Below are 19,125 nucleotides of genomic sequence, written 5' to 3'. Positions count from 1 at the left end.
GTTCCTGATTCCATGGGCTTTTTGTCCTCTTTCTGGAAGACCCAGGTGTGTTGGGCTCTCAGTTCGATGGTAATGTGGGCAGTGGCTGGGTGTTGTATATCAGGGTAGTGTATTGTTGGGAAAGCTGGTGACACCACACTGGAGGACAGCATCCAGAGGCAATCCTCCTCGGAGTCACCACTAGCTTGTCTCTGAAATGAGGGGTGGGGGGTGGGAGACCCCTCCCCACCCTAGAGAAGGGTGCTCCAAAGCCCCTCAGGCCAGGATGCAATTCTGCTCCCTCATTCCCTTGGTTCTCTGGGCCAAGTGCACAGAGGGAGCCTCGAATAGGTAGCTGAGACACACCTTACTTAATACCACCAAGGGGGACATTTGGCTCAGGTTGGGGAAAGCCCTGGGGTTATTGTGACAGGTGACAGCCACCCCTCCTTGGAATCCCTCCATTCTCCTCTCAACTTCAGGGTCTTTTACTAAGACCTCCTCTTTTGACCTCTTTAGGGCCAAGGAAGGCTGAGTTGAGGAGGGATGCGGTGGAGGGGGCCAGCATGAGTGCCTGCTCATGCTGCTGGGAGCCTCGGTCCTGACTCTGCCTGCTCCAGGGCAGGGATGAGGGAGGGGGGCTCTGCCAAAGCACCCACATCTTGGGCTCTGGCGGTGCCAGATGTGGACCAGGTTGGAAGGAGGAAGTTTAATCGCTTCCCTTCCATATCCCATGCAGCAGCTTGCAGCATGGAGCCTAGGTAAGGAGGCTTGCCTGGGAGGGCCCCCCCCCCGCCCCCACCGCCGAGCCAGCAAATAAACATTTACTAACCCTTGTCCTTGCTGCTAGGGAGCTTGCCAGGGGGTGCAGGCAGGACTGGAGGCATGAATGATGCAAAGGGTAGGATGGGGTGGGGGTGGGCAGCCCCTCTGCTCATAGGGGCCTCAGGACACTACGCCCGTGGAACTGGGCTGCTTAAGAGGTAACCTAGCACCCTCACTAAACCACAGTACCATGTGCCGAGGCAGGGGGTTGGCTGAGTAACCTCCCTGGATCGTTTGGGTCAATTTGGGGGAAGTTGCGGCATTCCCGCTCTCAGCCCAGACACTCACAGAGGCTACATCAGCCCTGGGCCAGGGCCTGCCCAGATCTGGATGAAAAATGAGACTGGTTGGTCCCTCTCTTCCCTCAGGTATCAGAGCCCCCTCTTTGTTCCCTGGGGGAACCAGAGCTGCTGGGTCAAAGCCCAACCAGGAATTTTTCCAGGCTGGTTCCTATATGCAAGGGTGGGGTGGGGGGGCCTCAGGGAGCACTTAGGGAAGACCAGAGGAGTTGGAGAAAAGGGGGCTTTGAAGGGAGCGGGTGTGAAGCGGGGGGACTGGGGGAAAGAGGAGAGAGGCTCCCAGTTGGTAGAAGTAGGCAAGGGATCCTAGGGGTCTGGGGGTCCTGAGAAGAAACCCCAATTCTGTTCAGAAGATGAGCTGAGAGACTGGGCTGGGGCTGATAGAAGCCTTGGCCCCCAGCCTGGTGGGAGCTCCGGGCAGCTGGCCTACAGACGTTCCTCAGTGTTGGTGAGTAGGTTTGAATCATCACTCAGGCCCTGGCCTCCATCCGCCCCCACCAGCCCCCTGGCCTCAGTTCCCTGGCAACATCTGGGGGGGGGGAGAGCAGGAACAAGGGCTTCTGTCTGCCCAGCTGCCTCTCCCTTTGGGCTCTGCCAGACTCCACAGTGCATACGTGGGCTCCAACAGGTCCTCTTCCCTCTGGGCCACTGACTAACCCCAGAACCACACGGCTTCCCATTTTCAGCCCTACAAACCTGGTGCCAAATAATTTTCCCCAAGGAGGCTTCCCTGGACACTTCCCAAAGGACCCCAGTCACCCCAGTCTGTTGGCTGTAGCTCACTCTGATGTCAGCAGGCCAGATGAAGTCTCCAGATGGGCACATTGTCCACGTGGATTTGTCACGCCTCTTGTGCCCAGCATTGGGCTCTCTGCACGTGGGTCCATTCGAGTCCCAAACATGCCACTGTTTGGGAGGTCAGAAATGGGACCAGGGGTAGCCTCCCTCCACCCTCTTCCTGAAGCCCATTCCCTCTTGAGCCAGAGCTGGGGTGTGCAGGCAGTAGTCACTAGGGGGCGCTCGGCCACCACAGGGAAGCTGGGTGAACTTGGAAGAGCAGCGTCTGCGTGAGAGTGAGGACGCGTGTGTCAGTGTGAGTGTGTGTGTGTGGGGCGGGCTGAGAGTGCTGGAGTGGGGAGAAGGCCAGGGGTCACGCCAGGATTCCAGTAGATCTGTATGTCCTTCTCCCCACACCCGTCCCTGTCCGACTCCCTGCACGCCCAGACCACCCCCTCCCTCCAATATTCCCAGCGAAGAAGGAATAGCTCTCGAGCCCCGTCCGCACATAACCTCACTTTCTTGTACCCTTCCCCCCAATACCGCGCGGGCGTGTGTGTGTCTGGGCAAAGGTGGGGGCGGATGGGCAATTTTCAGGCTGTGAACCTAGGTGGGGGTCGAGCTCCCCTTCACTGGGGAGGGGGTTAGGCTTTGCTACACGTCCCAGGGGAAGGCCCGAGGGGCGTGCGGGGCAGTCGGAGAGGCGCAGACACTGGGCCTGTCCCCGCCCCCAGGGCGTGCCAAAGGGCGGGGCCTACCCTATTTTAAGCGGCCGCTAGTGGTAAGGAGCGCAGAGGCTTGGGGCAGCCGGGCTGCGAGGAGGCCGCGGCGCAGGGGGCGAGTGGAACCGGCGGCAGCGGCGCTGGGTCGGGAGGCGCAGCGGCAAGGCGGGCGAACCGGCGGGGTCACCAGCCAGGGGTCTCCGCACTGGAATTTGATATTCATTTATCCAGGGTTTACCCTCCTCCTTTTTTTCTTCAGCAATTTTTAAAATCCACATTCTTTCCCGTTTTAATTTATTTTTTGCTTCCCACTCCCCGCTTAAATCGGGCCGACTGTTTGGGGAGATTGCTCCTTTACTTCCCCAAATCACTTCGGATTTTGGAAACCAGCAGAGAGAAGAAAGAGGTAGCAAGAGCTCCAGAGAGAAGTCGAGGAAGAGAGAGAGAGACGGGGTCAGAGAGCGCGCGCGGGCGAGCGAGCAACGACAGGGACAGGGGCAAAGTGAGTGACCTGCTTTTGGGGGTGACCGCCAGAGCGCGGCGCGAGCCCTCCCCCTCGGGATCCCGCATCGGACCAGCAGCGCTGACGGACAGACAGACAGACACCGCCCCCCGCCCCAGCTCCCACCTCCTGCCCGGCCGGCGGCCGAGGGTGGACGCGGCGGCGAGCCGCGGGCAAGAGCCGGAGCCCGCGCCTGGAGGCGGGGTGGAGGGGGTCGGGGCTCGCGGCGTTGCAGTGAAACTTTTCGTCCAACTTCTGGGTTGTTCCCGCTCCGGAGGAGCCGTGGTCCGCGCCGGGGCAGCCGAGCCGAGCGGAACCGGGAGAAGTGCTAGCTCGGGCCGGGAGGAGCCGCAGTCGGAGGAGGGGGAGGAGGAAGAAGAGAAGGAAGAGGAGAGGGGGCCGCGGTGGCGACTCGGCGCTCGGAAGCCGGGCTCATGGACGGGTGAGGCGGCTGTGTGCGCAGACAGTGCTCCAGCCGCGCGCGCGCCCCAGGCCCTGGCCCGGGCCTCCGCTCGGGGAGGAAGAGGAGACCGCCTAGGCGCCGAAGAGAGCGGGCCGCCCCGCAGCCCGAGCCGGAGAGGGAGCGCGAGCCGCGCCGGCTCCGGCCGGGCCTCCGAAACCATGAACTTTCTGCTCTCTTGGGTGCATTGGAGCCTTGCCTTGCTGCTCTACCTCCACCATGCCAAGGTAAGCGGCCGTGCCCACCAGGCGTCGCGGGCCGCTGCGAGCGCCTCTCCCGGCTGGGGACGTGCGTGCGAGCGCGCGCGTGGGGGCTCCGTACCCCACGCGGGTCCTTGGGCACCGGGCGCGCGGCTTCCCCCTCGATCCTTGTACATGAAGGGGGAGGGGGCGCGCGCTAGGTGGGAGGGCACCGGGATAGAATCTCACCGCCCACGCGGGCCCTGCCCACCCACCAGAGTCACCGCACGTACGATCTGGGCCGACCAGCGGAGGGCGGGAGCCGGAGGAGGAGGCCGAGGGGGCTGGGCTTGCGCTGCCGCGGGCGGCTGAAGTTTGCTCCTGGCCGCTGGTCCCGGACGAACTGGAAGTCCGGGCAGCGGGGGCGGGAGCCGGAGCCCAGTGGGCAGGGGGGGTGCCCGGACCTTGGACCGAGGGAGGGCAGAGAGCGTGGAGGGGGCAGGGCGCGGGCGAGAGAGAGGGGGCTTGCTGTCACTGCCGCTCGATCTCTTAGGCCCTCGCCACGAGTTTGAGAAAAGTTTCGGGGTGGATTGCCGAGGGGACCCCTGGTCTCCGCCGGGCCACCTGCGCGGAGGCACCCCCGCCCGTCCCCGCTCGCGTCCCGCTCGGTGCCCGCCCTCCCCCGCCCGGCCGGGCGCGCGCGGCGCGGAGCCGATTACATCAGCCCGGGCCTGGCCGGCCGCGTGTTCCCGGAGCCTCGGCGGCCCCGAGCGGGGAGCCCCGGGCGGCGAGCGGCGCCCCTCCCCCGCCGGCCCTCCGCGGGAAGGTGACCTCTCGAGGTATCCCTAACCGGAGGACCCGGAGAACCACCCCACACCTCTCCCCACTGTCCCCAGCCCCTAGTCCCTTCCTGTGCTAGGAGGGATTTCTTGATGCGCCTTCTCCATTTCTCCCTGACGTGGAGAGAAGCCCCTGCCACCTTTCTATTTTTTACTCCCCTCTGCTGAGAAGACCCGTGTAACCCCTCTCCGACCCCAGAGGCCAGGGAAAGGATGATCGCTGTCAGAGGTCAGGGTGCAGGGGCCCACTTTGGTGCTTTGTCAGACTACCTAAAGTCCCCACTTGGTGACAGTCTGCTTTGCTCCCCTCCCCCACACTTCCGAGCTGTGCTTTAGTTTTTATGGGGGTGGGCTAAGGGAGGAATGAAGAGTGTCATTACTCCACTTTATACTTTTTGGAAAAATGGCTTAAAATTTGCTGTGACGTCTGCATTGTGGGACCAGCTCCCCCCACCCCCACCTTTGGAGGGAGCTCCTGCCAGCCTTGCAAACACACTTTGTCCTGGTGAAAGGGGGTGTTGGAGCAGGAGCAGGTGGTTTTTTGGAACTCTAAAACTTGCCCACCCGACTTGCTTCTCAAAGCCATCTAAGGGGCCCTTTACACTCTTCCCTTACACCTTCCCTCAGCCAGAGTCTCCCCTTGGAGAGAGGCAGAAGGAAAAAAAATGGGCTGGGGTCCCTGCTGCCACTCTGGGTGCCTTAGACCCTGGCACAAAGGCCTTGGCTCCAGGCCTCCAAGGCGGGGGGGCCGGGGGGGAGGGGGAGGAGTGGCTGCCTGGCCACAGCGTGACCTTCAGAGGCCCCCAGAGAAGGGCACCTGGCCCCTCCCTGCCCAGAACAGCCCCTCCCAGTGCCCCCTGGCCTTGGAGGGGGTTAAATTTCTGTCCCCCCTTCCTTGTTGGGGCCCAGGAGAAGTGGAGGGCATAGGGAGAACGTTGGCAGAGGAAGCCAGGGGGTATCATGGAGATGGGCCAGGGGGCTAAGGTGGAGACCCTGGAGGGTCCCTGAGGTTGCTGCTGTGAGAGGCTGCCCAGCTGGGATCCTGGAAACTGTTATCTGACCTTGGCCCTAGGGGCAAGGCTCGGGGATCCGGGGTGCATTGGGGGTGTGTGGGAAGGAGACAGACAGACTTTGTCAGTGGGGTCTGCAGTTCCACAGCTCTGCTGCTTAGGATGTGCCCGCAAGGAAGGGCAGGTGGGGTGGGCAGCTGGTGAGAACCGAAGGCTGGGAGAAGCCTTTGCCTGCTTGGAGCTGTCAGGTCCACATGGTTGGGCATGTTGACCTTCACAGCTTCTGGGGAGGGGAGGAATGATCCGGTGGGGGTGGGGAGGGATGGCGAGGCATAGGGGAGGCCTCAGGCCTGGCTAGTGCAGGGGGCCCCCTAGGGGCTGGGCAGTGCTAAGGCATAAAGGCTTTCCTGGTTGCATCTGAGGAAAAGTGCCCAGCTAGGTGAGAGGGACTTGGGACCCCCCTCAGTCCAGGAGGGAGAAGAAACTAGCGAACAAGGTGCGAGTGTGAGGCTCTGGGCTTTGGAGATACATTCAGGCTCCCGGAAGGGTCTGTGTGCTGGGAGAAATGGGGCTCTCCCCTCCCCCCAGGGTTTCCTCCTTGGTTTTCCCTTCTAGGCAACCTGTGGGTTTGCTGAATATTCCCAGGAACAGAGGAGTTTGGAAGGGGGAGGGTGGTTGGCGCCCTTCGTTCCTCTGCACCCTCCTCCTTCCCCAGCACCAGCTCACCCTGGTATTTGTCATGTCAGCAGGAGAAGGTCACCATGTTGTTTTTCTCGCCCCCAGTCCTTCCTTCCTGCCCCAGTCCAAATTTGTCCTCCTATTTGACCTTACTACTTACCCGTGGCTTTGGACCAGGGAGTCGGGGGGCTGAGAAAATTCCCTGAACTCAGCAATGGGCCAGTGAGGGGTGGGGAGGGAAATGTGGGGAAGGGGCGGGGACCCGGACAGCACAGCGTTCTGGTATTTTCCTCCTGTGTTTTCAGTTCTCCACCCCCACCCCCCCACCCCCTGCAATATCTGGTCAGTCTTTCTCTTCCTTCACAATTGGAGCAGCACAGGGGCTGTGGGCATGCTCTCTGCTGTGCGGAGCCGGGCAGGTGCCTTGTTCCACTCAGAAGCCCCGGAGAAGCCAGAGGCTGCCGGCTGGGCGGGTGGCTGGGCCTCTGCATCCCTGCTCATGCCTGTGTCTTGCTCTTTGTTTTGTCCTCAGTGGTCCCAGGCTGCACCCATGGCAGAAGGAGAGCACAAACCCCACGAAGGTGAGTCCCTCTGGCCCTTGGATGGGTATCCTGTCTCCCCAGGGGATGGGTGGGGAGGCTCCGATTCCTTTCTTGCAGGTCTGTGGCGGTGGGGGAGGGGGGAAGGGGTGCAGGAATGGGGAATCAAGAAGGGAAGAGGGGAGCACCATGAGAGTCCCCATTCTGGAGGTCTCTCTTTGCTACTCAGGCCTCTGCTAGAAATAGAACTTGTTGCTTTTTCCTTCTGCTCTTTCCAGTAAAATTTTATTTGGAGAGGGGGCTGTGAGTACAGGCCAGGAAAGACAGTGTTCAAAGATCCCAGTTGTCGAGGGAGGTGTCCCTTGTCCCACCTGCCCCCAGGGGAGGATGGATAGTCTGTGTCACATTCAGCCCAGCCGTGTCACCCCTGCGGGCTCTGTGTGGAGGGGTATGTGCCCCTGGCTGTTCAGCAAGCTGGTTGTGCGTGAGCTAGACGTGCAGAGGGCCCAATCTCCTGAGCCCCCCCCCCCCCCACAGCCTGTATTCCTTTGGGGCTGGAGAGAAGGCCCTGCAGTCTCCCTCTGCCCTCCGGGTGGGATAGGTTTGGGTGCTGTGAACTTCCCTCCTGGGCCAGCAGAGGGCTGGCTGTAGCTCCCAGGTGCCCCGCCCCCTGCCCAACTCAGAGTCAGCCTGCCTTTTGTTCCTCTGTGGTTTGGAGTAGGGATCCTCCCATTTCTCTAGGGAAGCCCTGCCCCCCGCCCCCCAATGTGGCCTCTACTCCAGCCTTGGGGGAGGAGTGCCCGATGCCACTCCCCCAGCGCCCCACTGCTGAGTAAGGAAGGCCCTGGGGTCTTCAGACCTCAACCCACTGTGACCCAGGGTGGTGGCCAGGGGTGGTGTTTGCACTCCCTGGGCCAGTGGTGATGCCCAGCCCGTTCTGCCTCCCTCTTCACTCAGGAGCTCTTTCCTTGGCCAGGGCCTGGCTTCCCAGCCACCCCACAGCCTGTGCCGCTCAGAGGCTCCTGGGTCCCAGTGTGCACCCACCCCCCCATCAGCCTCCCGGTGGTCTCTGTGGTCTGGGAGAGGCAAGACAAATGATCTTTGTTTGCCGGGGACAAGATTGTCTTCAAGAAACAAGGAAAAGCAAGAAAGCTTGTTGTGGGACTCGATGTATGTCCGGTGGCCTGGGCAAAAGCAGGCCAGCTTTCCTTGGGGGCAGTGGCTAGAGTATGAGGGGTACGGGTGAAGTTGCCCCCCTCGACCTCCCTCCTGCGGCCCTTGGGGATTCCAGGGAGCTTTTCCAAGGAATTCCTAGTCTGGGTCTTTATACCCTCAGCTACCAACTGCCAGTGGCCCAGACCAGACCTTCCTGCTTTCCTGTCCTGGTTGGGGCCTTGTGGCCCCAAAACCTGGGCCACCTCTGTCCCCAACCATGACAAAATGTCAGGTCAAGAATTCTTGATAAGTCATCTTCTTCGAGATAGACTTGGCTTAGAAAAGGGCTTCTTCAGATCTCTGCTCTCATCTATACTCTGACGGTGCTTTACCTTAACCCTTTTGAGGGTGGAGGAGAATTCTGTGCCTGTTGTCTGCATAGGGGAAGTAGATCTCAGACAAGGCCAGGGACTGGTTGGGAGCCCCCCCGCCCCCGTTCCCTTGCTGTTTTCACACCTATGGCCTTCCCCTCCCTTCCCCTCAGCTCCCCAAATTCTCCTCAACCCACTTAGTGTATAGATACCCCCAGGCTCATCTTCCTTTACCATCAGGAGGGAAGAGGAGCTCAGCCACAGTCTCTGGGGAGAGGCAGGCTAGGGGGTTGCACTTCAGACGCCTGGGTGAGGTTCCAAACCTTGTGTTACCTGGGCTGAGAAAGAGCGCTTGTTTGGGGGCCGGAAACGGGAGACAAAAACCCCACACTTCAGTCTCAGTTTCAGTGTCTTTAGAAGTCCACCCAGCCACTCATACAGATGTGCGGTCTGAGGCCCAGAGAGGGGAGGGACCGGCCCAAGGTCACACCGAGTCATGAACAGAGCCCAGACCTCTTCACGGGCTGGATGCCCCTTCTTCCTCCTGTGAGGGGAGAGACATTTCAGGGAGAGCGTTACTTTGTGGTAGTTGGGGGGGGGGGCGTGAGATGGAGAGTGGCAGGCTGGGCCACAAGTTGGAGTCATCATTCCAGGTCCTGAGTGTGTCTGTTCTCCAGGGCCCCGCCCCCGTGGCCTAGAATTACCCCTTCATGCTCCAGTGCACCTCGGGCCCCACGGCCAGCCTGGGAAGCCGTCTTTACCCTGCCCTCCCTCCAGATCAGCTTCTAGAAGTGCTCCATGGCTGCGGTGGCGGCACCGTTTTTTCCATGATGCAAGCAGTTTGCCCTCTTGGGCGGGGTTATCGGTGGCTGGCAGGGCCTGCATAGAGTGCCCACCCACTGCCACCTGCTGATTCCAGGCAGGCCCGGCGCCTGTGCCGATGTTCACCACCTCCCCAGCCCGTGTCTGGGGAGGGGTCTGGCAGGTGGCAATGTGCCCCCCCCCCAACATGCTTCTACATGATTTGCCTTGGGAAGGCTTTGATGTCAGAGCAGATTGCAAGTGTGGGCCCGGGGCAAGTTCCTCAGCCTCTCTGAACCTCCAGTTCCCACTTTGTAAAAATGGGGTTCCTAGTGGAACCTCGTAGTGTCACGTGGGGAGAATTATTGGCCATGGAAACCATGGATGATGGTGCCCAATGGCCGGCATGTAATAAGTCCTCATCCGATGGTTGTTGGTATGGTGGATGGTGTGATGGAGGTTGTAGGGAAATGCAGAGTAGGTTTGCCAAGCTGGCTCTTCCTCCTTTCATGGGAAACAGATCACCACCACCACCACCCCCACCCCCCCCACCCCCCCGCCGACAAGTATACTCATCTTCAAACTGTACCCTGGTATCCAGGTTGACCCAGGAGGTGGCTCAGCGGTCATGGCGAGGGGGTGGGGTCACACGTAGCAGACCATCTCCCTCAGAACCTGACAGCCTCGTGTGATCTTTGGAATAAAACCAGATCTTCCATCAGTGCCCGTGGTGCAAAGCTTAGGGAAGGATGTCAACCACAGCTGGAGGGACTTAAGCTAGAGTTTGGGAAGGATTGGCCCAGTAGGGGGTACCTCTCACAGGAAGCCTCAGGGCTTGCCCTATAAAGCTCGGTGGAGACGGGGGCCGGCCATCTCTTGTGTGACCGGCTGGGCTCATGTGTCACTCCATCCCACGCAGTGGTGAAGTTCATGGACGTGTACCAGCGCAGCTACTGCCGTCCCATTGAGACCCTGGTGGACATCTTCCAGGAGTATCCTGACGAGATCGAGTACATCTTCAAGCCATCCTGCGTGCCCCTGATGCGGTGTGGGGGCTGTTGTAATGACGAGGGCCTGGAGTGCGTGCCCACCGAGGAGTTCAACATCACCATGCAGGTGGGCATCTGTGGGGAGTGGGGGGTGGGGGGGGCGGGAGCGGGGTTAGACTTTGGGAACAGGTACTCCCCGGCCCTTTCCTGGGCAACTCTTGAGAGGAAGAGCCAGACTTGCCTTGCTCAGCTCCTGGCCCTGAGTCAGTCAGGAGGCAGTGTGGGGAGTCTTACCCCCTTTGGAGAAAAAGATGCCCTGCATTTCTGGGATGGTCTGGGATTTCCCACAAGTCCCTACTGCCTCCTCCTCCTCCCTGACCTTTGCCCCTGGGCTCAGGAGGGGCTGACACCTGTGACAGGAGCCCCTCTCTTCCTCTCTTGGAGGAAGAGGGCGCTTCCTCCTGGGGGGCTCTGTTCGGGGTGCTGGGTGAGCCTGGTGCATGGAGAGTGCTAGAAGGTAGTTGTTTGGTGCTGTCTGGTGACAGGGCACATCTCAGCCTAGACAGGGTGGGAGGGAGCTCTGAGACCCCTGGGAAGGTGGCTCTTGGGTAGCGACTAGGGGTCAAGGTGAGGCCTAGAGGGGATAACAGGAGGGGAGGGATGGGCACAGGCAAGAGCCCAGGACCTGAATTCCCAGCCTGGCCAACCCGTGCAACCATGCCTGCCCTCAAGAAGAGCCAGGGGCTCCTTGAGGTCAGTAGGGTCGGGGGAGTTGGGGTGGGCCTGAGGCTCTTTCTGGTAGAGCCCCTGGTGCCTCCTCCCTCTACCCCCCACCCCTGCTCCATAGAACCCCTGGGTGCTGAGTGGCAAGAGCCACAGGATGTCCCATCTGGGTATGGCTGGCTGGGTCACTAACCTCTGTGATCTGCTTCCTTTCCCTCTAGATTATGCGGATCAAACCTCATCAAGGCCAGCACATAGGGGAGATGAGCTTCCTACAGCACAGCAAATGTGAATGCAGGTGAGGACGGAGTCACGGATTCGGATTCGTTTGTTCAGCAGACGGCGGGAGGGTTAAGCATGTTTCACTTGTTAGCCATTTCTACCTTGCAACTGTGGCACTTTGGGCATTTTCATTTTACTTCTCTGTGCCTCAGTTTCTACGTCTGTCAAATGGGCACAATAATAGGATGTCTCTCGTGGCATTGTTAGGATTAAGTGAGTTACGTAAAGGGATTAAAACTGCATTGATATGTCATAAATAGTACGTTACGGCTCTTGTTGTTAGCATCACCAACTGAACCCCTTTCTGTTTTGTTCTTTTCTCTTTCTCTGCCCGCTGCAGACCAAAGAAAGATAGAGCAAGGCAAGAAAAGTAAGTGGCCATGACTTTAGCTCCTCTCCCTCTCCTTGGTTGGTTATCTTGGTTTGGGGCTCTTGGCTTCCTCTGTCAGGGGGGTCTCATATCTTCACTGAGTCAGGGAGTTGGCCTCACGAAGACTTGTGGTGGCAGTAGGGGTTGGAGCAAACCCGAGGATTCTGGCTCTAGGATTAGGGGCAAAACCCCAGCCTGGAGCCTGGAGCTTCCTGTGGAAGGAGACCACGCATTCCAGGTTTCTAGGTCATTCCTGGCCGGGACTTGCAGTTTTGGTGTGTGGGGGTGCGTGTGGACAGCGGCTCCCCGGCTTGCTCTAGTCTTCTGTCCCCCCACAGCAGGGAGGGGGAGGGGGTGGCAGAGAGGCCAGCTTTTGTGTGTCAGAGGAAACGGTCTCTCGCCGTGGTTGCTGTGGTGGTGCGATTGGACTTGGGGGCCCGCTGAGAGGTTTTCTTGGTGATGCCCTCCTGTAGGAGTGAGGCGGGCCTGAGCCACTCAGCCCTCCCTGGCCAGGGAGAAATGAGTTGACTGTTGGTCATTTTCTGAGGCTTCTAGTTGCTCCGTGTGGAGGGTTGGGTCAGGATGGAGCAGGGGGCATAGTCTGGGGGCAGTGAGCCTTCAAGACCCGGTGAGCAAAGGGGACAAGCCTGCAGGGAAAGAGAATGAGAGAGAGCACCTGTGTCCTTCCCTCCCCTCCCCTCCCTCACCATCCCGTCTGCCCCCAAAGCTCTGGGGACCCAGAAGCTCCGAGACCTCAACCCCTTGCCTCTTCCCTAAGTCCCCAACTTCCAGGACTGCTGTGGCTCTCAGAGCAGTGATTTGGGAGAGTAGTCTCAGAGAGAGAGAGAGAGAGAGAGAGTGTGTGTATTTGTGTGTGTAGACCTTCCTCCTTCCCAGTGCTTTCTCCTAGGGGAGCAGTGTTGCCCCTCTCCTCAGTCCCTTCCCCCTCTCCCCAGTCCCGTCCCCTCATTTCTTCCCCTGTGGCAGACATTCTGGGCATCCTCTGGCCTGGCAGGTGTGGAGAGTGCTGGTTCCCTTGAGGGGAACAGGCTTCAGCCTGCCCCCCCTTGCCCGTTTCCCAAATGTCTGCATTGCCCCCAGGGAGAGCGGGGGGCTCGCCTGGGCTCGGAAGAGAGTCAGCTGAGATGGTGTGGCAGGCTTTGACAGGCTGGGGAGGGAACTTCCTGCCAAGTAACGCCCAGGCCCCTCCTCCCATGCCTCCCTAACTCCCACCCCACCCTACTGCCTGCCTGGGGCTCTGAGGACACCCATCCCCGCCTCTCGGCCCAGGTTATGGCTGGGCAGGCTGGCGCCTTTCATGTGCCGCCCCTGGGTCTGTGCCAGCTCCCAGCGTAGCTGCTCTCCCACACCGGGATCTGCAGAGGCAGGGCCCCTGAGGGACCCCATTGCTGTTGCACTTGGAAATGAAGGCAGAAGGTGCCCAAAGCACAGCCTGGGCCCCGACCCCCACCCCCATCAAGTCAGGTCTCTCCAAACTCTGGCCTACCTTTTATAGCACCCCCTCCCCCGACCTTCAGGGTCAGACTTGTCCAGGGTTGCTGCCCACAGGGCTTTGCCCCTGCCTGGGACCAGGAGCTGCCACGAGCACTCAGGCCTTTGGGTCCTGTGTCCTCCACCCAGCCTCTGCTCCCCACGCAGAGCATTGCCGGAGGCCAGGTTGGCCACCCCAGGGTGGCCGAAGGGAGAAGGAGGAGCTGTTGAGTGCCCGCTGCCCCAGCCTTGCCGTGCGTGTGCGTGCGCGTGTGCGTGTGCGTGCGCGTGCGCAGGCCCTTTCCTGGAGCCCGCTGGCCTCCCAATGCTTGTTCCAGGGAGTGTGTCCCGAACCCTGCCCCCCTCGTTGCTTCTTTTCCTTTCCCCTTCCCCCTCCCCCTTGCTCTCTCTTTGTCTGTCTCTGTTTTTTTATTTTCCAGAAAATCAATTCGAGGAAAGGGAAAGGGGCAAAAAAGAAAGCGCAAGAAAGCCCGGTATAAACCCTGGAGCGTGTACGTGGTGCCTCCGCTGTCTCATTGCCTGGAGCCTCCCTGGCCCCCAGTCAGACCCCCGCCGGCGGGACCCCCTAACCCTGCCCCTCCCGGCCCCCCCGGCTCTCCTCCCCCTCTCCCCCCCAGTGTCTCTCTCTCACTCTCACTCCACTAATGGGCACCAGCAGCTAGATGCGGTGGTGGCGTGGCCGGTCCAGGGTCGGGCTGGCCAGGTGGGCAGAGTGGGCCTGGAGGATCCAGGGAGGGGACTCCGGCTTGGCTGGGCACCGCCTTTCTCTCACCCACTGGGCACTGGTGGCGGGCCCATCTGGCGCAGGTGCCACGCACTGGTGCCTGCTCACCCAACTGGTTTCCACTGCTCTTGGCTTCTGCACTTGTCTGGAAGCTGAGGGTAGTGGGGCGGGCAGACGTGGCGTGAGGAAGGGGTGCGAGTGACTCGAGGCAGCCTGTTGTCAGCTGCAGGAGGAGGCCGGGTGGGGTCAGGCACCGTATGGCAGCCCCTCCTCGTGGACCTGGGGCCTCCGGAGGGGAGCCCTCTACTCTGGTCTGACGCACGGCACCCACAGAAACCTCCCTGTAGGTTTGGAGGCTCTTCCTCTGGGTTGGAGGCTGTGGTGGGCCCTTTGGCCACCAGTGGCCTGGCTGTGGACGCTGCCTCTGGGCTTGGCCTGATGTGGTGCCCTCCTTCAGCCTGCCTTTGGTGGAGGGGCCCGGGCCTGAGGGGCCCTGAGGGGCACAGGGGGAAGGTGGCCCGGATTGCTGTCCCCAGCAGGTGAAGAGTCAAGGTGTACTCTTTCGGGGGCGGTAGCCGTTGGGGCCCTGTGGCCCAAGACTTGAATTTGTCCCTCCGGGACAGCACTCCCCCCTTACAGTGTCCTCTCCTTGCACTCTCTGCCCACCTGTGTCTGCCTCTTCCTGCAGGCAGGCTTCCTAGCCAGTGTTGCCTCTTTCCGCCGCTCTCTCTGTCTTCCGCTGCAGCACTCGGATCCTTCCAGGGCTTGGAAGGGGCAGGGGGGCCAATGAGCTGGGTGGGGGTGCAGCTGCGGACTGTTAGGGGGTGTTGCATGGTTTTTTTTTTTTTCTCTTTCTCTGCTGATGCTCTAGCTTAGATGTCTTTCCTTTTGCCTTTTTGCAGTCCCTGTGGGCCTTGCTCAGAGCGGAGAAAGCATTTGTTTGTACAAGATCCGCAGACGTGTAAATGTTCCTGCAAAAACACAGACTCGCGTTGCAAGGCGAGGCAGCTTGAGTTAAACGAACGTACTTGCAGGTTGGTTCCCAGAGGGCGAGCAAGTCAGAGAGGGGCTTCACACAGAGATGGGGAGAGAGAGAGAGAGAGAGAGAGAGAGAGAGAGAGAGAGAGCTTGCGCGCACGCGCACCAGAGGGGCCAGCTGCTTGCTCGGCTTCTAGCTGCCTGCCTGGTGACTGACCGCCGCCTTCTCTGCTTGCGGGGCCCCTGCGGTGGGACGCAGGCGCTGGCCTGGCCTGCTGGGGCCTGTTCCGAGGTTGCCCTGGTTGCCTGAGGGGTTAGCCTGGTGTGGCTTCATGTGACGGTGTGGACGCAGGCTGAGTGTTGTGTCCTGTGGTCCCGCGGTGTCCTGTGGTGGCTGTTGGTCCTGACGTTGTTATCACTACCTTGCTACTAATACAGAGGGCCCTACTTGGTGTGGGGGCTGCTGCCGTCTACAAAGCTCAGACGCTCTTGGGGGCCTTGCCGCCACCCTCTGAAGTCCGCACCGCTGGGCTTCTCATCCCCTGTGTCCTTCACGGGGGCAGGGGGCGAGTCCCTCCGAGACTGGGGTCCCCGAGGGCACGGGCTCCCGCTGTTGGTTTGGGGTGGGTTGGAGATTTAACGTTTGGGGGACACTAGATACTTTTAATACTCCAGTTACTCATGGTGACAACCCCAAACAGCCCACATATTTCCAAATGCCTCCAGGATGGGCGGGTCGGGAACTCCTCACGGGAGGGCCTGGCTTTTATTCACCTGGGTGACCCTCCAGGCATCTGTACCTTTGTCCTCTGAGCACAGTGGGGACCTAGAAAGTGTCAAGTATGTAAGCGAATACGTGACTGAGTTCAGGGGGTAAGGTCAGGAGCGCAGAGCCGTGACAGGTTGGCTGGCCGTCTTTCGATGCCTACCAGTCCGGCCTTTGCTCAAAGGCTGGGAGCCCTCTGGGCCAGCCTGAGTTTCACCCAGGGAGGGGGGCTTATATGGGGATTCCCTGGCAGGATCAGGGTGCCCCCAGCTAGTCCAGATGCTCCATTAACAAAGTCCTTGGAATGTGGCTGCCTTCCCTACCCCCGTGTTCTTGTGGCTGTGGATGTTTAAGGGATGCTGGGGACCAGGCCCTGGGCTGTTGGGGCAGGCTTCTCTCTGTCTCGGTGGTATGTGAGGATAGGAAGTGTATGTGAGTGCTGGGCTTGGGGCTCTGCCGAACTCCAGGGCCCAGTGAGGGGTCTCCACGTGCCCCGGGGGCTTGGGGGAAGGTGAGGCCTTTATCATTTTCACGGTTTCTGTGGGGATTATTCTGCAGAGAGACTGTCTGGGATGGGGTGTGTGAAGTGACCTGGGGGCTAACAGAAGTTACCCCAGCCTCCAGAGACCTCCCCCCGTATGGGGGAGTTTCAGGACCCCAAATTGGGGGCTTAGGATGCCCATTGCCAGGCTCTCAGAAGGGCGGGGCCTGCTCTGACCTCTCATAGTAGAGAAGGGAAAAGGCAATAAGTCCCAGGGGCAGGGGCATGACACGAAAGCTCTTGGTGTCCCCTCTGCTTGGACAGGAGCAGCGCAGCGAATGATCACCTCTCGCCACCCAGCAGCCTGGTACCGGGGGCCCGCTGCGGCCAGCATGCTGAAGAAACAAGGCCTGGAGGGAGGGCATGGTGAAGGGAGATGTGTCCCTCACGGCCTCGCCGGAGCAGCCCCTCCCTTTCAGCTGGCCCTAGCCCTGGGTCAGGGTGCTCTCCCCACTCTCTTCCGCAAGCCAGCCCCATAGAGGCAGAGCTGAAGCCCCTCTCTCTGCGGGCACTCTTTGCTGACTAACTCGGTCCACCTCTGGTCACCATCAGCTCTTAAATGCCAAGTAGGGACTGTTCTTGAGTATGCGTTCATTTGTCGCCTCTGATGGCATGTCCCCATGTCCTTGTCTTGTCTCAACTAGATTGTAATCTCTAGAGGGCAGAGGGGAGTCCTGGACTCAGCTCCTGCTCTGGCGGGGCGGGGGGGCGGGGTGCCCACCCCGTGGGCGGGGGCTGGCTCTCCCCTCCTGCTGGGCTCCTCGAGGCAGCGCCGTGCTTTCGCCATCCTCTCTGCCGCAGGGACCCTGGGCTCCCGGGAAGGGAAGGCTGCCTGCCTCACTACCGCGTCCCCGCGCCCGGCCCTAACCGCCAGCCTCTGTTTCCCGTCTGCCGCAGATGTGACAAGCCCAGGCGGTGAGCCGGGCTGGAAGAAGGAGCCTCCCTCAGGGTTTCGGGAACCAGACCTCTCACCAGGAAAGCCTGATTCAGAACGCTACAGAAACCACGCCGCCGCCACCACCACACCAACCATCGCCATCACCAGAACAATCCTTAATCCAGAAACCTGAAATGAAGGAAGAGGAGACTCTGCGCAGAGCACTTTGGGTCCGGAGGGCGCGACTCCGGCAGAAGCATTCCCGGGCAGGTGACCAAGCACGGTCCCTCTTGGAATTGGATCGCCATTTTATTTTTCTTGCTGCTAAATCACCGAGCCCGGAAGATTAGAGAGTTTTATTTCTGGGATTCCTGTAGACACACGCACCCACATACATACATTTATATATATATATATTATATATATATATATATATATATATATATATATATATATAATATATAAAAATAAATATATATATTTTATATATATATAAAATATATATATTCTTTTTTTTAAATTAACATTGCTAATGTTATTGGTGTCTTCACTGGATGTATCTGACTGCTGTGGACTTGAGTTGGGAGGAGAATGTCCCTACCCAGATCCCAACAGGGAAGAGGATGGGAGGGGAGACTCTGGCATGATCTTTCGGTCCCTCTTAGGAAAGCCAGGGTCCCCTTCCCTGCCCAGGAACGTGCATGGCCAGGGCATGGGGGCAAATTTGGCCTGCTTTTGGGAACACCGACAAACCCAGCCCTGGCCCCAAGCCTCTATACCCTGAGTCAAAGGGACAGACGACAGGTACGGGGACGAGGACACTGGCTCTGACCAGGAGTTTTGGGAGCCTCAGGACACTGCTGTACTTTGGGGATCCTCTCTGCATGCTGCACGGGCATCCTGCCCCCAGGGGCACTGCCTGGAAGATTCAGGAGACCGGGCAGCCTTCACCTACTCTTCACTGGCTCCTGAGATGCCCAGGGCACCGTTGCCAACAGATGTCTTGGCGAAAAGAAGAGAGACATTGGTGGAGGAAGGGCCGCCTGGCGGCAGCTTGTCCTCCAAGGAGGAGGCCTCCTGCCTTGGCCTTCTCCCAGTTCCCCTTCCCGGGTGCAGCCCAGGAGGGCCTGATGTCCTCAGACCATTGAAACCACTAGTTCTGTCCCCCCCCAGGAGACCTGGCTGTGTGTGTGTGAGTGGTTAACCCTCCTCTGTCCCCAGACCCGACCCTTCCCGCGGCACAGAGAGACAGGGCAGGATCCACGTGCCCACCACGGAGGCAGACAAAGTGTTTTATATACGGTACTTATTTAATATCCCTTTTTAATTAGAAATTAAAACAGTTAATTTAATTAAAGAGTAGGGTTTTTTTCAGTATTCTTGGTTAATATTTAATTTCAACTATTTATGAGATGTATCTCTCTCTTGCTCTCTCTTGCGCTCTTATTTGTACTGGTCTGTGTGTTAAGATTCATGTTTCCAATCTCTTATCTCCCTGATCGGTGACAGTCAGTAGCTTGTCCTGAACAGATATTTAATTTTGCTAACACTCAGCTCTGTCCTCCCCTTTCCCCTGGCTCCCCACCACACATTCCTTTGAAATAAGGTTTCAGTATACATCTACATACTATATATATATTTGGCAACTTGCGTTTGTGTGTGTGTATATATATATATATATATATATGTTTATGTATATATGTGATTCTGATAAAATAGGCATTGCTATTCTGTTTTTTATATGTAAAAACAAAACAAGAAAAAATAGAGAATTCTACATACTAAATCTCTCTCCTTTTTTAATTTTAATATTTGTTATCATTTATTTATTGGTGCTACTGTTTATCCGTAATAATTGTGGGGGAAAAGATATTAACATCACATCTTTGTCTCTAGTACAGTTTTTCGAGATATTCCGTAGTACATATTTATTTTTAAACAGCAACAAAGAAATACAGATATATCTTAAAAAAAGCATTTTGTATTAAAGAATTTAATTCTGATCTCAAAGCTCCTCCTGGTTTCTCCTTCTCCATTGGGTCCTTGTTCCAGACTCCCTTCTGCCCCCTTTCCCTCCTCCCTTGGGGAAAATGGCATTTGTCTTAGGTCTGGGAAAGGGGTCCCAGGTATGCAGGTGATGGGTGGCCCACCTTCTTGTGCTGGGGGCCACAGCGCTTCTGTTCTGGCTGAGCAGGTCCTGGAGGACCCCGTCCACCCTCTGCCATGA

The 19,125-nt window shown here is 58.9% G+C and overlaps 1 protein-coding gene across 1 annotated transcript; it reads left to right on the top strand.

The window, feature by feature from the left end:
* The first annotated feature begins 729 nt into the window (after positions 1-729).
* On the top strand, positions 730-18,901 carry VEGFA (vascular endothelial growth factor A). Its single transcript, XM_036124070.2, has 9 exons — positions 730-740; positions 2,660-3,791; positions 6,803-6,851; positions 10,056-10,252; positions 11,070-11,146; positions 11,471-11,500; positions 13,432-13,503; positions 14,639-14,770; positions 16,919-18,901. The coding sequence occupies exons 1-9, from the start codon at positions 730-732 to the stop codon at positions 16,938-16,940; spliced, it is 1,722 nt and encodes a 573-aa protein (XP_035979963.1). The 3' UTR covers positions 16,941-18,901.
* Positions 18,902-19,125: the final 224 nt, after the last annotated feature.

Source organism: Halichoerus grypus, chromosome 9 (assembly GCF_964656455.1).
Source record: "Halichoerus grypus chromosome 9, mHalGry1.hap1.1, whole genome shotgun sequence".
NCBI classification, from domain to species: Eukaryota; Metazoa; Chordata; class Mammalia; order Carnivora; family Phocidae; genus Halichoerus; species Halichoerus grypus.
Note: the sequence above shows the minus strand (reverse complement) of the source record. Positions and strands in the feature narration are given on the sequence as shown.

Bases quoted from the DNA above. Each gene is read 5' to 3' on its own strand.
- VEGFA (XM_036124070.2), top strand. The intron at 6,852-10,055 runs GTGAGTCCCTCT...CATCCCACGCAG, and splicing joins AGAGCACAAACCCCACGAAG to TGGTGAAGTTCATGGACGTG. The intron at 11,501-13,431 runs GTAAGTGGCCAT...TTTATTTTCCAG, and splicing joins GATAGAGCAAGGCAAGAAAA to AAAATCAATTCGAGGAAAGG.